This window comes from Musca autumnalis, unplaced genomic scaffold (assembly GCF_047663935.1).
Source record: "Musca autumnalis isolate F117 unplaced genomic scaffold, ASM4766393v1 scaffold_2, whole genome shotgun sequence".
Taxonomy (NCBI): domain Eukaryota; kingdom Metazoa; phylum Arthropoda; class Insecta; order Diptera; family Muscidae; genus Musca; species Musca autumnalis.
In genome coordinates, this window is record NW_027411755.1 from 156916090 (window position 1) to 156936118 (window position 20029).

General features: G+C 38.6%; 2 protein-coding genes across 2 annotated transcripts; both read left to right on the forward strand.

The window, feature by feature from the left end:
• Positions 1-369: 369 nt before the first annotated feature.
• Positions 370-7242, forward strand: LOC141394778 (putative odorant-binding protein A5). The gene is made up of 2 exons (XM_073969660.1): positions 370-557; positions 6649-7242. Exons 1-2 carry the CDS (start codon positions 420-422, stop codon positions 7138-7140), a joined length of 630 nt encoding a protein of 209 aa, XP_073825761.1. The 5' UTR covers positions 370-419; the 3' UTR covers positions 7141-7242.
• A 6794-nt stretch (positions 7243-14036) lies between these two features.
• LOC141394779 (putative odorant-binding protein A5) lies at positions 14037-15081 on the forward strand. The gene is made up of 2 exons (XM_073969661.1): positions 14037-14236; positions 14296-15081. The coding sequence occupies exons 1-2, from the start codon at positions 14105-14107 to the stop codon at positions 14785-14787; spliced, it is 624 nt and encodes a 207-aa protein (XP_073825762.1). The 5' UTR covers positions 14037-14104; the 3' UTR covers positions 14788-15081.
• The last annotated feature ends 4948 nt before the right edge of the window (positions 15082-20029 follow it).

Here is a 20029-nt window from a genome sequence, read left to right on the forward strand (position 1 = left end):
TGCTGATATCGATTTTTCGATATTTGTAGCAGGTTGGGACCAGTGTGCCGTGACGTGTTAACAACGTCATTGGCCCGATCGAATAGCAATATACTCGCCGACCACATCGTGAACAAATGACACTTAATACTTTCTCTATTGTCATTGCATGAGTTTAAATTATTATATATCAAATAATATTGCGATAATTTAATTTTTTATAAATCATTGCGTTATTGTTACAATTCACGACAAGTTGTTAAAATTATATAAAATAAATTATTTGTCAATTTAAAAAAATAAATATTGTATTTATTAGCAAAATAAACATAATTAGCAATCAATTTTCTGCATGCTTGCTACAACTATATAAACTCAGCTAGATTTGATGTTATTCGAGATAACAAGTTAGAAGCTACAAACGAACATTGCAAACCAAAATGTTTACCACTTTATTACTGGTCGTTTTGCTGGCACATTACAGAGGAGGATTTGCAGAGGAGGATTTGGAAAAGATTTTCAAGGATTATAATGTTATACCGGAAATGATTGATGAAGCTCCTAAAGAAAAACTAAAGGTATTCCTTTCTTTACTAATAACACTGTGACACAAAATGGAGGTGAAAATCTGGGGCAGAAATAATTCCTTTTGGGGATGATACCCCTGGGTGAGTATATTAAGAATCTTGAAGGACAGATCGGTCGTGAGTCGAACTTCCGAGTTATGGCGTGCTGAAATTTCTAACACGCTTCCTTCAATGTCCTTTTCGTCCGTTATTTTAAGAACCGCTATAAAAGTACCACGAGATGACATTTTTCAGCTTCGAAATGTTCTGCAAAAATGTCGCTCAGAAAATTTTAGGTAAGACTCTCATTGACAACTAATCGATTTTGTCGCGTTTTCATGGTCATTTGTGAGATTTACCCTGTTTTGTCTCAGAAAAAAACTATGTTTTGTATAACATAAATAAATAACGAATATGGGCAAAAATTGCTAGAATTGAGTTTTCCTTAAAAAAAAAAAAAAACAAAAATTGTTGATGCTACATAGATTAAGAAAAAATCGTCATTCCAAATATATTTTTGTTAATAACCTTGGCCGTTGCGCGCAAAAGATATGACCTTTTAATTTTAATATTTAGAAAAAATCCTAAAATAATCGTGTACCCTTGACGATGATGTCAAAAAAATCCAAAAATGTTTCAATGGATTCGCGAAAAATCAAATTTATTACAAATTTGTACTTATTTGCAAATATATTTATACCCTATACCACAATGTGGAAAAGGGTATTATAAGTTTGTTTTGGTAAAAATGCATGTAACACCGCGAAATATTCGTCGGAGTCCCCCAATGTGGTATACCAATCTTCATATCTCGACGAGATAAAGCGATTTTGAGATGTAAGTCCGTCCGTCAGTCCGTCCGTCCGTCTGTCCATTATAAATTGTAAACACGCTCCAGGTCGCAATTATGGACCGATCGTCACGAAATTTTGTATGGAGGTCGGGTTTAGATCAGAATAGATCCCTATTCTTATTGATGATGATCGTGAAATATTTAGCGGGTGAAATGGACCAAAAACATAATATTTATCAAATTTTCTAGCGGCTCTGTAGGTCTCAATAATAATCCGATCAACGCGTAATTTTTAATAAGGTAAGAGTATATCACAAAGGAGAAGCTTGCAATTTGAGATGGCGATCGGATAATATTTAGAGGGTTAAATGGACCAAAACTTTTGTGTGAAAATTGTGAAAATTTTTAATATACAGCTTATATCTTAATTCCTGGAAGTAACATTCCGGACAAGTGAGATATACTTGAAAGTGGAACGCTTGACCTTTCAATTGATGCCAATTATGTTGGTGTGCATGATCAGATAACAGAGTTACAGCCTAATATATTCCGTTATTTTTTTGTAGTGTAATAATAAACTCGCTAGAAGTCTCAATTATACATCAATAGTCACGAAATTTTGCACCGGGTAAGAGTATAGGTCGAAAAAGATGCCTACAACTTTGAATGATGATCTGATATTATTTAGCGGGTGAAATGGACCATTACTTTTGTATAAAAAATATAAGAATGTTATTTTTGGTCGATATTTTAATTCCTTGAGGACATATATTTCGCAAAGTAGCCTGCATATGGGAAAAAACTACTGACCTTTCTTCTGATGTAAATTGCAATAAAGTGTTTGCTAGATAACGGGCCTACTGCCTAATATATAATGGGTTCTGTGTAGAGAACCACATTTTTTAGTTTATGTAACACCACGAAATATTCGTCCTAGACCCCTTATTTGGTATGCCAAAATTCATATCCCGACGAGATAAAGCGATTTAGCGATGTGTGTCCGTCCATTAAAAATTGTAAACAAGCTTAAGGCCGCAATTATGGACCGATTGCAACGAATTTTTTAAGGAGGTTGGGTTCGGGCCAGAATAGAAATGATTCGTTTTTGCTGATGATCGTGAAATGTTCAGGGAATGAAATGGACCAAAAACAAAATTTTAACCAATTTTGTAGCGGCTCTGTAGGTCAAAATAACAACCCGCAAAATTTTAAACAAAGTTTAAGTTTATGATGAAGAAGAAGAAGAAGCGTACAAACCAACGTGAAGATCAGATAATACTTAGCGGGTTAAATGGACTGAAACTTTTGTGTGAAATTGGTAAAAATTTCAATAACGTAGCGGTTAAACAACGGAAGTAGTAGTACTACATAAGTGAGTTTCATTACATTTTAGTTGGTGTGAACTAAATTTTCCTTTCCTGCTACAAAAATGTATTTGTCATGCTAGATAACTTTTTGGTTTTGGTCATAAGTATTATACATTACATCTCTAATATTTGATAATTAAATTTTCACAATCATTGAAAAGAAGTTCCGTGGAGAGCGATTGTCCAGGGATAGTGGTATAGGGTATCCCATGGTCGGCTCCGTCCGACTATAGACTTTTCTTACTTGTTTTGAATTAATAGAGTTTATGCTTACAAACAATATGTAAAAAAATACATACAACAGCATCCAGACATTGTGAGAAATAAAATAAAGCCAATGGTGTGAAGGTCGGAGCTATAATATTCATGTTATTTGCAAAAATGCGAAGAAAATATGAGGAAAAAAATAAAAATTATATTATTCTAAATTTGTTGTTTTGTGATTTTAAAAGAAAAGTTGAAGAAAAAAAGTTCGAGTTCTTTCTCTTTTTCGTCAAAATTTCGTGCAACAATTAATATATTCCGTTGCAGCAAATGTTTGCTTTATAGTTTATCTATTGGCGAAAGTGTTTAGATCATTATATTAAATCACGAGGACTTCGAATTGTGATATAAAATTAAAATAAAGTTAAAGTAAATATTACAACTTTTGAAGCGCATAGAAACCGCGTAGTAGTGGAAATGACATAATGCGCATCCGATTTTCGAAAATACTTGTTTTATTTATTTATTTAGATATTTGTTTGTTCCTACACAACAAGGTTAGCATTTTATAAATTATAGTGAAGGAATTATAATTACAAAATATATCCACTAATAAGAAATTTTGTGTATTTTTGTGTATTTTATGTGTATATATGTTATCAGATCGAATAAAAGTTACCCCTGAAAATGTTGGAAAACCCCAACGAAACGTCGGGTAGAAAAATGAAATAAATAATCTTATTTTTCATTGATTTAAAATAGACCTTATAGCCCCAGAAGACTAAGACTCAAATAGAAAAATTAAAATATCCCCTTAAACTAAGACAAATTGAATGATTTTATGTAAATTAAACACAATGAATTAAAAAGTAAATAAAAAATATTTAAATTAAAGTTCATATTTTGAGATTTAACTTGAAATTATTATTAATAATGACATAAAAGTAATAAAAAAAATTAAAAGGCTTACATTTCGATAACCGCTTCAAAATTATGAAAATGATTTAATAGTTTAAATTTAAATGTTGATGCATTGCTGATACCTTGAATTTCAAAGGGAAGAGTATTCCATAGGCGTACTGTTTTAACTTGTACGGTTTTAACTATTTTCCCTTTTTCGATCTTGCAAATCTGAGCCATCCAAACAGGTACTTAGGTGTCTTTTTGTATATTATTTTATGAATAATAATATTCTGGGCCCAGGCCAAGCAACATCAAATTCTCAACGGTGGCAAAATTCCCCCTCAGTAATGCTGGCGACATTTCCTGAGTATTTAAGCCATGAAAAACTTCTCTACAAGTGGTGTCGTAAGACACGCCGTTCGGACTCGGCAATAAAAAGTAGGTCCCATATCATTGAGCCAATATATATCGGCGTGCACTCATTGATATGAGAGAAGTCTCCCTTGTCCCATCTGGGATGTTTGTGGAACAATTATTAATGTTCTGGGAGACTGCAAGCTGATCCCATATAAAGTTTTGGAAAATTGACCAACACGTTGCATTCTACTTAAACCATGCACATAACCAATAATGCTATTGTAAGCCACGTTTAACTTATTTCGACTTTGTGCATCACAAAAAGCAAAGAGCTCACATCCGTAAATTAATCCTGGTATCAAGTAAGATTTGGCCAAAAGTTCTCTTATGTATGGAGGAGTGTGTGAGCCATAACGCAGGCAATTTTGAATAAGTCTGTCCTACAGCCATATTGACGTCCAGCTAAGAGAAGAATTGAATACTACACCAAGGTTTTTTATACTTGTGACAAGTGAAATTTTTTCTTGATTGACAAGGATATTAATGTCATCCATCCGTAATTTTTTGTTATTGTTTGTGAATGAAAAGGCACTTTGATTTGTGTGGATTACGGCACTAGCCCATTTGCCTACCCTTTCGAGGTCTTTATTGAGTTTTTGGACGCACTCATTTATTCCATTAAATTGGCTACTAATATAGATTTGGACATCATCAGCATACAAGTGAATTTTGCTGTAAACAAGTTGTAGTGGAAGGTCATTTGCATACAGAGAGAAAAAAAGTGGTCCCAATATGGAACCCTGAGGAACTCCTTTGCATACTCCTAATGGTTAAGTACGTTTTTATGAGTTTAGTTGAAGTTTTTGCAAAATTAAAAAAATGGCGTAGATTAAAACACAGATTATTATGATCAACAGTGTCAAAAGCTTTTGAGTGATCAAGCAATACTAATAGAACTGCTTTATTGTCATCTATGTCGCTCCTTACCGACTCCGAAACTTCAATCAAAGCGCTAATACAGCAATGATTTGCTCGAAATCCAGACTGAGCTGTTGTTAATAGACATTCCCGTTATATGTACTCTGACATTTGTTTATGAAGCAACTTTTCAAAAACTTTTGAGAGAAAAGGTACAATTGACAACAGCGAATCAATCCTTTTTATTTGATATTTGGTGACCACGATGTAGCATCTGTTGCATATTAGGGTGTAAAAACAGTAAAAAATACATCATTCTATGCTATTTCAGTGCGATCCATCAATAACCGTGGATGTAGCATCTCACTCAATTTTCAGAAAAAAATCTATTTTATCTCCTGATTCCTGATAGTTTTTAAATATCTGTTTTTGCACATTTTATACAGGCCTATAGTTCTATTTATTAAGTAAAAATTATCTATCCAAAACGCGTTTTAATACGCGATATTAAAAAAAAACATTTTTTGCAAATTTCCGAAATTTGAGGGGTATCAATCCGCCGATCTAGTGAATGGATTTGTATGCGCCATGGCTTATTAGATTCAGAACGCAAAAAAACTAATTTTACGCTGGTTTCCACGGAAATCGTAAGACAGTTGTAAAATTTGGACCAAAAAATAGGTTTATCAGAAAAATTTACGCACAAAAATGTTGACTTTGAGCGCAGATAGTGTCGATTCTATAAAGATCTCACGCTCGACTTTTACACAAAAAAATGCGAATTCCCGAGTACTACAATCACATAACAAGCTTTTAGACAAATCTAGTTGCGCCGGATTAGAGCAAAAATTCCAAAACCACCAGTTATTTTGCTTCAAAATGTCAGCATCCTTTTAACGCGGTTAAAGTGAAAATTCGAAAAAATGATACGTAGGAAGCTTAATGTCTGAAGTGTATTCTTTAACTTTCTCCTTAAGAATTAAGCTGTGCATTGTGTTCTAAAGCTAATAATTGGACAATAACAAAAAAACGTGTTTGCTTCAACACATTTTTCCCTATTTTTTTACATTAATGTGGTCACAGCTTCCCCACAAATAATTATTTTAAAAAATCCCTCGGTGAATCGTGCTAAAACAGTTCATTTTACCGATATACGTTCAGAGTTAGTGTTGATGTACTACAGTTCGCGTGTTACAATGCGCTTCAACATAAGTTAAATTTCTACAAATATGCCCATATACAAAAAACAAAATATAGAGTATTTTTCTGAACAAAACCCGGGTAAATGCACAAAAGTACCATGAAAACAAGACAAAATCGATTAGTTGTCATTGAAAGCCGTACCTAAACATTTTTGCAGAACTTTTCGAAGCTGAAAAACGTCATCTTGTGGTACTTCTATAGCGGTAACTCGGAAGTTCGACTCACAGCGTATCAGTCCTTCGGGATTCTGAATATACTCACCAATGGCTTTCATCCCCAAAAGGAATTACCTCTGCCCCAACATTTCGGTTCACAGTGTAATTTTTCTTCTTTATATCACGAACACCTTTTATTTCAGTTGGAAATGGACAATGGGTTACTGGTTGGCGATGGTCTGGAGTATAAACCTGCCGACATGTCATCAATTCCCCATATCGATTGGCCTTCAGCAGATCCTAATAAATATTATTCTGTCTATATGGGTTGTCCAGATGCACCCAGCGTCAGGGATCATCGTTGGGCTGAATCAATGCATTGGCTGGTCTTAAATGTTCCCGGCAATCAGGTGGAAAAAGGTGAACTATATTGCGAATATATAGGTCCATTTCCGCCTCGAAATGCTGGAGCTTTGCGTTATGTGTATCTGGTCTATGAACAACCGAATAAAATGGATTTCGATGAAAAGGTAATGGACCCAAAAGATGGAGCAGGTCACATGAATTACAAAATAAAGAAATTTGCTGAAAAATATAATTTGGGACGCCCAGTTGCTGGTAATGTTTATCGTGCTCAATGGGATGAAACCGTAGAGGAGATGCATAAGAGAATTAGTTTAACATTTGACGATTAAGATTCTTTGGATGTATGTAATGGAAAAACTATTAAAGATATTGTCTAATTTTTAATTGTAGTAAATAAATGTTAGTTTGCACGCACTTTGCAAGACACCCTATTTCTCTTTTAAAGTTTATTATTATGTGGGGAGGGTATTATAAGTTGCTTATAGCTCAAAGCAACGATTTGGCAATGTGTGTCGATCAGTCTGTCTAAATTTTTTAATCACACTACAGGTCGCAGTTTTAATCGGATCGTCACAAAATGTTGGGATGTCCAGGGAGTAAGAAGCTTATTGATTTTGGTGATGTGCAGATAATATTCAGGGGTCGCATTGGGCAAAACAAGTATGCGTATATTTCCGCTTCAATTAGGGACATTCCAAAAATTGTTCTGGCATACGAGGGCTGCACGAAAACTATCTTACCTAGGGCACGCTGCGTGTTGCCAGGCGTCATTTGAAATTGTTTTTGGAAAGTTTGAGAGTTTTAAGCCTAGACGTACTCAGGACAGTTTGTCATACGACCATGTGTTGTGTTGTTTACAGTGACTTGAAAAAAAATCACTTTGCAAAAAAATGGAATTTACTTGTAACCATTTTCGTCCGATCATTTTTCACAACATTCGACGTGGATAATCACGGCAAGAGTGCATCGATCAAATTTAATCTTTGCATGGCGATAAAGGGTCGTCGTATAGCATTATGAAAAACTGCTTTAATGAATTCAATCTGGGCCGGCCCTCGCCAAAAAACGAAGGTCGTTAGAGACGCCCAAAATCGGCCGTTGTGCCAGAAAAAAATTAAGACGTGTGTGAATGGTTAATGAAAGATCGCCATGTTATATACCATGAGATAGAGGCACCCTTGGGAATTTCTCCCACCAACTAACATTTGATATTGCATGAACATATGGTTGCAAAAATTGATTTTTCTCGTTAGATCTAGCAAAATTGGACAATCGCTCAAAAAAGGCTCTTGTGGTTTCATGCAAAGAATTTGTGAATAAAAACGATCGCGGTGCTTCAAACGACATTTATAACATCATCTCAGACGACGAATCTTGGATCTATGCTTAGGAGCCCGAAACAAAACAGGAAGTGAAGGTTTGGGTCTTCGAAAGTGAGCCAAATCCAACGAAAGTTGTTCGTTTATGAAGCACATCGAAGCAAATGGTCGCCTGTTTCTTCGGCAAAAGTGACCGTGTGGCGACTATACGGCTTGAAAAATGTAGGACGGTTAATTGTGAGTGGTCTACTACGATATGTTTGCCTGAAGTCTCCTTAGAAATTCGAAAAACGAACAAGAGAAGACTAATAATTCTGCATCATGACAATGCGAGCTCTTACACATCGATTCAAACCAGTACCTGTTTGACCGGACAAAACGTGGAATTGATGGGTCATCAGCCCTGACTGCGAAGACTTTATTTGATACCTTCATTTGATTCCACCATATCAAGGAAAAAACGCGTGGTCAGAAAAGAACAAGTAACAAAGTATCAGTCGGCTTTGCCGTCAGAGATATACCCTCTGCCTGTGTAAATTGAAACGTCCATCTACTGACAGTATCGAATCTACGGATTTTTGAAATTTGCCGACAAAAAATATATTTGGTATGAAAGTAAAATTTGTTGCTGAGGATGTACTTGAAGGAATAGACCGACATAGTCCATTTTGGAAGTGGATCTTATTTTGGGATTCATTACTTTTGATTGATTTTGTGCCCGCCAGTCATTTTAGTTGGCCATCGTATAACTTAGAGATTTTGAGCCACGATGTCAGGAAGCATGCACTTGCCCAAGACACAAACAAAAAATCGCTTAAGCAGGACCACAAAGAATAACATCGGTATAATTTTCCAAAGGGTCTTCGAACAGATCCTAAACTGCGCTTAAACAAAAATGTTTAACTTTTGTGGGTGAGGTACCCGAAGGAGTGGACCGACAGTGCCAGTCTTCAAACTTAAACTTAGTTTGGACTAAATATTTCGAAGCCCAAATTTTGGACGGAATCGGCTGATCCGTTCGAGAGTTATCGTACGCGTAGTGTCTTAGGGATTTTTACAGCTTTCGGGCTATTTTCTCAGGAAGTATGGACTTACCCCTGATAAAACTTGTACTTTCATAATAGGGACAGCGAAAACAAGTTGCTACAACAAAAATCAAAACGATCCGAGGGCAGGTCCTACACTGAACTTTTCCGAAATTTTTTGTGCGAGGTACCCGAAGGAGTGGCCGTAGAGTCCATTTTAGAACCTCATCTATACCTGGTAGAAATTTCACGATGTGCAAAGAATGGACCAAATCGGTTGCTCCTTTCAAGAGTTATCTTGTGCAAAAATGTTCCGAACATTTTCGAACTTTTGTGGGGGAGGTACCTCAAGGAGTGGACCGATATGGCCCATCTTCGAACTTAAACTAAGTTTGGACAAAAAATTACGAAAGCTAAATCTTGGAGCAAATCGGTTCATCCGTTCGGGAGTTATCGTGCGCATCATCCAGCTAGACGGACGGACATTGCTAAATCGACTCCAAATTGCCTGACACGGATATCGTCCAAACATATCGGATATCGTCCATTATTTCGATGAGGCTATAATCAGAAATAGGAATAAGATCCTCGAGTCGCTGGCCGGCAGCACTTGAGATGCTGACAAAGAGACCTTGTTGAGCTCTTATAAAGCAACAAGCCAGTCTGTGGTAAAAATGCGGCGCGAGCGTGCTATGGAAATGTAAGCGCTACTCAGCGGAAGAATATCCAAACCTGCCAGAATGCCTCCCTGCCATAATGCCTCCCTCGTGACACCTGTGGACCATCTTCATAAGTAGATGCAGGTTTTACCGATACATCAACACGACAAGATGTTCTCCTGCTTGAATGTTATCACAGTGAGCATACCTGCCAGGATCTAGTGGACATGCTTTCCCCGCCCACGCACATCAGGAGAGATCTTCATGATCAATAGAGGTATAAACGGGACCTTCTACACCAGTGAGCCTATCAGTTAGGCTTGAATAGCATTCACACTGATGCTGTCGCACAGGCAGTAGAGAGATACAATATGATTGCCGCACTTGGGGACTACCATCCAACCATCGCAGCATAATAACTCCAGGTGCCAAAGCAAACACGAGTGGTTTTAGCCCAGTTAAGATTAGGACGATGCCGCCGTCGTCTCAATTCGTATGGGGCCCGAATTGATGGCATAATACCCAATAAATGCTCTCTATGTGGATTGAGACCACACGACACACTACATTTGTTTAGCTGCCCAGGTAACCCCACTCACCTGTCTCCAGATTCCTTATGGACACAACAAATCCAATGTTGGGATTTTTTGAGTCTGGATACAGAGGAACCTTAACCGGATAATTGAAATTATACACGAATGAATATAATTGCGTTGAAACAATAACAACAACTGTTTCTTTTGGGGTCCCAACCGTGAAGGGTATAACAACGTCATTGGCCCGATCGGATTTCAAGACTACTTGTTTTCAATCCCGCGACGGCCAGTTCTATGTACCGGATTGACCCGAGGAATCATCTTCTCGACCAGGGGCCTTCACTTCAGCAACTACTTGTTCGTGTTCGCCTTTATTTTTATTTTGGGAGCGGCATGTCCCGGAATGCCTGCTCCGGATTCTGTTGGTCCGTGCCGGGATTGAAAGTAACCCCGGGCCATGGGTTTGCACCGTTTATCAACGTCTCATCCACCATAGGTGTCAATGAGATCCAACGTGTGCCGAGGATGGGTGCATTTCAGGAACTGTTCAGGCCTGACCTTCCTGAGGGAGTATTACGACAGGGTTTATATTGCTTCGTGCTGCACAAACATGAACCCCAATTAGTCTTCATCATCAACATCATCGGATTATGAAACTCCCCCGCAGTCTCCCCGACAGCAGTATCAGCTGCAGCCATTAACACTGCGTATTGCTGCCCCAGTTCCTGAGGATGTGACATTCCTGCAGTTTAACTGCGATGGTCTTCGAACCAAGATCAATGAGATCGTGAACTTTATGAGTCGGAGAAATATTATGGTCGCGGTGATCTAGGAAACGAAGCTGAGCAACAACAGCAGTCTTCGGAGTTGTGATGGATACAACGCTCTTCGCCAGGATCGTACGAGAAGTGGGGATGGAGGGCTTGCATTTCTACTGCACCAGTCTGTCCAGTGCAGACCTACGCCTGAGCTAGACTCTAGGGACCCATACTTGAAGTGTATGGGGGTAGCGGTAAGGTGTTGAACCGCCGAGATTGAACTGCTGACTGTGTATATCCCGCCGGTCAATAGCTGTGCCCCGCGTTATTTACCTAATATCTGATCTCTGTTGCGAGGTGATAACCGGCTGGTCCTAGGGGACTTCAATGCGTATCATGAGTTATGGCATTCAGCTCTAGGGAATGACCAGAGAGGTACAGATCTAGCTCCACAGATAGCACTGCGAACGAGGACGCCACAGTTCGCCTGACATATCCATCGTGTCACCCGGTGTGACGAATGACGTGACATGCAACCCATCATTTCCCTTGGGTCGGACCATCTCCCAATCCTCATCTCCATAAACAGACCACCAGACTTAATAACCTCTGAACGCCGCACTTTCATTAATCATGGAAAAGCGGATTGGCAAGGTTTCAGAGAGTTCACTAATCAACGCTTCAGAGAACTGCCCAATCCCTCTGATGTTCGGGTAGCAGAGAGGAAGTTCTGTAATAAATTGTGGACAACGGTTAAGGCGCTATCGAACCCTGGTAGGAGAGACGATCGGACATCTGTCACGTTTAACGGCGTGGCTGTGACAGATCCGATGAGGTGCGTTGGCTATTTCTGCCGACACTTTATCGAGCACCACGATAGCGACCGGGCAAAGAGAAGTATTTTGCGTCGTTTGCAATCTCTTCCAGCCGAGGAAGAACCGCCACAATTTACGATGGATGATGTTGCAGATGTTATCCGATGCGCAAAGTCATCCAAAGCGCTTGGACCTGACGGAATTTCTATGGTGATGCTAAAACAGCTGGATGACCCAGGAGTCGAGTATTTAAGCAAGGTCCTGAACTTATCGCTAGCCAACCAAATAGTTCCAAATGCCTGGAAGATGGGCAGGGTGAAACCTGGCAAGCATGCCAGTAGAGGTGAGTCATACATGCCGATTTCACGTCTATCGCCAGTAGCAAAGATACTCGAGGCATTACTCCTCCCCAGCATCAGAATGTGTTATCCAGTTGCGGACCATCGACACGGATTCCGGAAGCAGCATAGTACCACAACAGCACCGCACGCCATTTCCACATATATTGGATGAGGACTCAACCAGGACAAACCATGTAACATTGGATCTGACCAAAGCGTTTGATACGGTCAGCCATGCTAGGCTGTTCGAGGCCCTCCGGCCTTGTCTGAAACGCTGGATCATCAACTATTTGTGTGGTCGCCAGTCATACGTGGAATTCAGAGACAGAAAGTCCAAACCGCGTAGAGTGAAGCGGGGAGTTCCCCAAGGAGGGGTGATATCTCCGGAACTGTTTAACCTCTACCTCTCTGCAATCCCATGTCCTACCGATGGCATTGAGTTAATTACGTACGCGGATGATTGTACACTCATGGCGTCAGGTCCCAACATCGGTAACGTTTGTGACAGGCTAAATGCCTATCTCATTGATCTTGTAGAGGAATATCAAAATATCCACCACTAAGTCAACAGCCACACTGCTCACCACATGGACGGCGCAAATGAAGCTCCGACTGAATGTGCAGGTCGACGGTGCAATTATTCCGACCTCAAACTACCCCAAAGTCTTAGGGGTCCTATTCGATAGCATTTATAAGTCGCCCCAGCATACTACAGTTATCTGCGATAATCTGGGGTGCGGATAAAGAAACCTTGTTAACCACATACAACGCGATAGGTCGGTCTGTGGTAAGCTATGCGGCGCCAACGTGGTTTGCTAACGTAAGTGATACGCAATGGGATAAACTACAAATCTGCCAGAATGTTGCCCTGAGAACAGCTACAGGGCGTCACCTCATGTATGCAGTGGACCATTTACATGAGGAGACCAAGATCCTTCCTGTGCGTCGACACAACAGGATGTTTACGAGGCAGTACTTGCTTGGAAGTTATAGGCAAGACCATCCAAATCACCATCTGGTGAATATGCCTGAACCCCCCAGGCAAGTTAGGGAGAATTATCGAGATCTGGAGAGAGAGGTCCAATGATATAAAAGAGAACCTCTAGATCAACGTGCATACCAGACAGGTTTAAGGGACATTTACACTGATGCGGCTGCAGAGGCTATGGCAGCCTACAGTGCGAATATCGTCCTCGACGATCATCCACCACACGTCGCAGCAGACGAACAACAGCTGCCAAGACAAACGAGAGTCGTGTTGGCACAACTTAGATCTGGTTGGTGCAGCCGCCTCAATTCTTACTGGGCCAAGATTGATGGCACGCGGAATATCTGCCCAGCATGTGGCACCAGTCCGCATACTACGCAGCACCTGTTTAACTGCCCAGCCAACCCGACTAACTTAACTCCACTCTCTCTTTGGACGAATCCTATTCAGGTGGCGTCCTTTCTAAACTTGGTGCTGGAGGCAGAGCTCAATCAATAAAATAAAGATTTACATGTACTTGTAGAAGCTGCTATAACAACAACAGAACAAATGATACTTAATACTTTGTAACTATATTATCATTGCATGAGTTTAAATTATTATATAATAAAAGCAATCAAATAATATTGCAATAATTTAATTTTTTATAAATCATTGCTTTATTGTTACAATCCACGACAAGTTGTTAAAATTATATGACAATTTAAAAAAATAAATATTGTATTTATTAGCAAAATAAACATAATTAGCAATCAATTTTCTGCATGCTTGCTACAACTATATAAACTCAGCTAGATTTGAATTTGTTCGACATAACGAGTTAGAAGCTACATACGAACATTGCAAAGCAAAATGTTTACCAGTTTACTACTGGTGGTTTTGCTGGCACATTACACTTTTGCGGAGCATGATTTGGAAAAGATTTTCAAGGATTATAAAGTTATACCGGACATGATTGATGAAGCTCCCAAAGAAAAACTAAAGGTATTTCTTTCTTTACTAATAATTTTTCTTCTTTATATCATGAACACCTTATATTTCAGTTGGAAATGGAAAATGGTTTACTGGTTGGCGACGGTCTGGAGTATAAGCCTGCCGATATGGCATCAATTCCCCATATCGATTGGCCTTCAGTAGATCCTAATAAATATTATTCTGTCTATATGGGTTCCCCAGATGCACCCGACACCAAGGACCCTCGTTGGGCTGAGTCAATTCATTGGCTGGTCTTAAATGTTCCCGGCAATCAGGTGGAAAAAGGCGAGCTGTATTGCGAATATATAGGTCCATTTCCGCCTCGAAATTCTGGATCGATGCGTTATGTGTATCTGGTCTATGAACAACCGAATAAAATGGATTTCGATGAAAAGGTAATAGACCCAAAAGATGGAGCAGCTCACATGAATTACAAAATAAAGAAATTTGCTGAAAAATATAATTTGGGACGCCCAGTTGCTGGTAATCTTTATCGTGCTCAATGGGATGAAACCGTAGAGGAGATGCATAAGAGAATTAGTTTAACATTTGACGATTAATTTTTTTTTTTTGGTATAAGGGAAAACTATTTAAGATATTGTCTAATTTTTAATTGTAGTAAATTTAGTTTAGTTTGCACGCACTTTGTAAGGCACCCTAGTTCTGTTTTAGGGATTACAATATCATATATAAGTTCCTTATAGCTCAAAGCATCAATCTGCCAATGTATATCGATCTGTCCGTCAGATTACGTTTTTCTTTTTAGGTATAAAGGAAAAACTATTTAAGATATTGTCTAATTGTTAATTGTAGTAAATATACTTTATTTTGCACGCACTTTGCAAGACACCTTACTTCTGTTTTAAAGATTACTATATCATATAATTTCCTTATAGAACAAAATATCGATCTTCCAATGTACGTCGATCCGTCCGTCAGTCCGTCTAAATTTTGTAATCAAGTTACAGGTCGCAGTTATGATCGGGTCGTCACGAAATTTTGGGTATTGGGATGCCCGAGAGTAAGAAGACTATTGATTTTGGTGATGTTAAGATAATATTCAGGTCTCAAAAATGGCGTATGGAACACTTAAGCATGACACCGACGAAATGTCTTCACAAAAAATTTTTTTGGTGTAACACCTTTATAACGGTAATTTTTAGGAACACTCTTTGCATATTTTGAAAAACCCAATAGAGGTTCTAGCAATGAAAACTTTAAAACTTTGTTTAGACTATACACTTATACGATGATTAAATGCATTATCACGATTAATTTGACGTATATTGTATGAAAATGACAACTTAAATCCACTGGATTTGCTAAACCAACTCCAACTCATTCTTTTCTAGCAAAATGCTCTTAATCTCATTCTGGACTTGGTATATGCTCTCAAGCATAATATATGTTGAATTCTAACGTGTTCTTATGTCTTGTTTTAACGTTTTCGATAGTTTGTTGTTTAGCTCCGAGTGTTTAAATATCTTACAAGCTTTTTTGAGCAGTCAATCAGTTTTCCCATTCGGGAAGAGGATGTTTTTCAACAACATCATCCATAACTAAGTTCAAATTGTGGCAAGCGCAAGATATACGTTTAAATCTTTTAAAAGCCGAAACAACGTTAAAACCATTGTCGGTTACAAATACACTGGTCTTCAATATCAAATTTAGCAAGATAAACAACTGATTTTCAAATACAGTATATTGCATTAACCCGCTGAGTTGTTTTTGTATTTGCTTCTCTCTCATGAACAAAACAAATGACAAACAAACTTCATCTTTTTGTTCTGGCCTCTCCATAACAAAATGGCAAAAAGTACCAGACTACAAAAACGAAGCAAATAATTTTAGGAAAACTACAGTTGGTCGGTTTTATATTCTTGTTCGATTTTTGTGTTTAGTATGATCGCTTGCACGACTTCTAAAGGAGCCCAAAAATTTAGCACGATCGTGGCACATAGTGCAGATCGTGATTGGTCGTGTTGTGCAAAATCGTGCTTTGCAAAAAAAGCACGATCACGCACGGCCAAAAATGTATTCCGGCACGACACGCATTACTCACGGCACGACACGCGGCCACCTCTAATATGTAGGTTCACATTTTGGTATGGCGCTACAGAACTATACCATAGATTTCAGGGTTTTTACGTTTTTAGCTGGCCGAATTAGCTAGAACTAGGTGTTGGGGGTTCCCATTGGTCAAAAAACTTCTGCCCCAAAAATTGTCAACGTGGGTCCAAGTTTCGGTATAGCCCCCATATGCCATTAATCCTGGAGTAGTAAACTTGAGGTAGCTGCATCAACCGTATCTTAGTTGCGGCAAAAATAACAGTTGTCTGCCTAGACAACTCACTTATAGCCTCCGCGACTGCATCAATGTGAATACCTCTCAAATCTACACTAGGTTCCCAGTGTAGATTTGAGAGGTATTCTTACTAGTGACCTGATGCTCAATAAATTTTAACGACCAACTACAAGTTTTTAGGACAGACCTACGATTTTGAATAGTCCTAATGACATTAATACCTTTATACCAGTCTGGCTATCCACGTGTACTGTGACTACCCCAACCGCAAATCCTGTCATTTCCGCCAATAGCTCTAAGACATTGCCGTTGCTGTTAAGGTTATACGAGCGTTTGATGAACCTTAACCTATTTTCGACCCATCAGTGAAGATGGATAGACTGTCAGGAAATGGCGTGCCCTTCCCTTACTGTTTCCTGTCTGATATTGTTATGTCAGCTGTATCGAAGTTCAGACGGAGTTGGCGAGATGTAGTCGGCTTCACTCCCCAGTCACTTTGTCAAAACTGGCAACCTATCCGCTGTAGAATGCTTGCATGTCTAAACCGTTAACAATGCCATATTTTAAGCTCTCTGAGCCTCGCCTGACGTATTTTTTAATGCTCCACTAATGAGAACTGACCCAGCTCGCTGCTGACTTACGAATCTGGACAGAATCGTGTGGTCTGAGAGCTAACTTTTATCTATGGTGTTCTTACAAGAGTAAAGTGCAATTAATCCTCTCTTCGTACCCTTCTCTGTTTTCCTTTTCCATTTTAAACCATCTACACCGTAGTGTTTTTATTCCGTAGATAGTTTCTGTTACACATAATCCTTTATTGACGGTAACAAATCATAAATATTTCTTTTGCTGGTGAATAGTTCCAATTCTTTCTTTGATTGATTCACCGAAAGGCCATTGTGATGAGACCAGCGGGAGTGTTTTACTAGTGCACCTTGCAGTTCAGGCAGTGTAGGAAATGTTCTATCACATTTTATTTGCGGATGTTATTTTTGCAGAAGTGCCACACTCAAATGTGGTGGAATACTTTTTTTTACATTACAATATGGACCCAATGACAGGTTTTTGAGGCAACAACTCACTGGAAGTTGCTGGATCTTTCAAATTTTGTCCCGATGTTTATAATGGGCATAAAAATACATCTGCAAAATTTGGAAGGAATCGGTTCGGATGTAGATATAACTTTCATATATACGTTTCAACCGATTTTATATTTAAACCGCACTAAGGTCACAATTTGCATCCGATCGCTTTATTGAACGGATGTCGTGAATGGACACATTTCATGAATTGTTCACGTCTGACCTTCCTGAGGTAGTATAGCGTTAGGGATTTTGTTGGCCCGTTCTGCGTCAACTTGATTCTCAGTTAGTATTCGTCCTCGTCAACAGTTTTTGAATAACACTAAAAAGTTGTGTTTTTCAAACTCAATTTGAATAATGAAAACAAACTAAGAGTTTCTATAGCAACGACTATAGCAGCAGATGTCCTTCTTTCGGAATTTCACTATCCATTGTCCTGATAATATTTACATTATTATACAAACATAGTCGTTTTATACACCTTGCACATTTCCTTGACGAAATTAAGAAAATATATAATTTAAAATTTAAATTGCTCATCTTCGTGCTCTTTGTCATGTGCCAACTAACCAACAACACTACCACCCCATTCATGCATAACAATGCTAATGGGCACTTGTTCCTCGCTCTGGTGACCATTGCCACCACCTACCTTCACAAAACATTGACCCTCTAAACAACACACACAGTGTCCTATCTCTTGTGGGTCATGAAAACAACTTGATCGATGTTTGAATTACCCTTAAAAGGGGTGGAAGGCATTCGTCAGTCACTAACCTGCCCCTATTACTGACCAACAGGATATAAAATGCCAAGTGAAAATTCCATCAGCCCACATTTTTGTTTTAAAAGGAAAACTTTTTTGCCGGGTGTATGGCACGAGCTGAGCTGAGTGTTAGGCTATTTGAACATTTTTGTGGTTGTTATTGTCTGTGCCGGTTCAAACTTCTTAATTATTCTGAAATTATGCATATTAGGGGGGTAAGAAATGATGGAATGCGTCCATAGTTTTACATATAAAAACGCAAGAGCGACCTGTGGTGGACATAACTTTACATACAAAATTGCTGAAGCGTTAAATATTTGCAGACGATGAACACAAGTTAGACGCCTGCCGGTCAATATGCATACATTTTTTTTGTGGAAGCAGTCAATTTTTCTACTGCTTTTTTGTCGGGTAGTTTGTCACCTCTTCTTTGACTTTTGTGTGTTTTCGATGGTGTGCTATGGCGTGGCCTCCTGTTGTTTGTGATGGTGAAGTTTTAACGTCCACTACTATTTCCGTGCACCACCTAACAAACTTTTCGTCTTTCTAATTGTCTTGAAGAGCACGATCAAATTATTGTTGTTGTTTTTGTTGCTATAGTTTGTTGCTGACACTATATTATGAGGGTGGTATAGGGTTGAATGAAGTTAACTGCTATGTTAGATTGAGCGAATAGCAAATTTGACAAAATACTGTCAAAGGCACTTAAAGACAGAAGACCTGTAAAAGGTCAAAAAGGCACTTAAAGACAGAAGACTTGTAAAAGGGCTTCTGAAGATAGAAGACCTTCAAAAGGACCTTTGAATGTTCCTCTACCTACACTGTGCAACACGAAAATTATTAACCATATTCGGATACCGCAGCTTGATAGAATACCAAAAAATAGAAGACACGTGTCTCGCCGTTTTCGGTTGTAGGCCTCCAAAGGTTTGAGGCTTTGATGTAAAAAGGGTCCATTTTTCAAGACTTTATCATCCAAACCGTTAGGAATTTTGAATTTATCTCAGAGGCAAAGTTGTAGATCTTGTCTTAAGGAACAAAAATTGTGAACACATATAATAAATCAAACTTCATCTGCAAGGTCAAAATCCCCAAGGTCAAATTTCTTTTAAAATTTTTTCTCGGGTTTTGGTCTGCAGCTATCAAATCGACCAAATTTGAAGCAAACAACCAACTAAAAAAAATTACCTCAGATCCCAATAAACATCTTTCTAGAACATATGATCTCTGTATAGACGGATCTTAAAGGTCAAAATAACAAAGCAAATGGTATTTTTATCCTGTTTTCTCTGGTTCTGGTCCACAGATACTAAACCGTTCAATATTCAAACCTTGGGAGGCCTATAACCGCAAAACTTGATGAGATAGGGAAAACGGCGAGACACGTGTCTTCTATTTTTTGGTCTTCTATCACGCTGCGGTGTCAGAATATGGTTAATAAACCATGACTCCAAAAATGACACACAGTGCTACAAAAGACATTATATATGGAATAGACCTTCTACAGACACAAGACCTTCAGACTACCTTCTACAGGCAGAAGACCTTAAAAAGTCCTCTGCAAAAAGAAGGCCTTAAAAAAGACTCTTATAGACAGAAGACCTTGAAAAATTCATCTAAAGCAGAAGAGCTCCAAAACCTGTTCTATA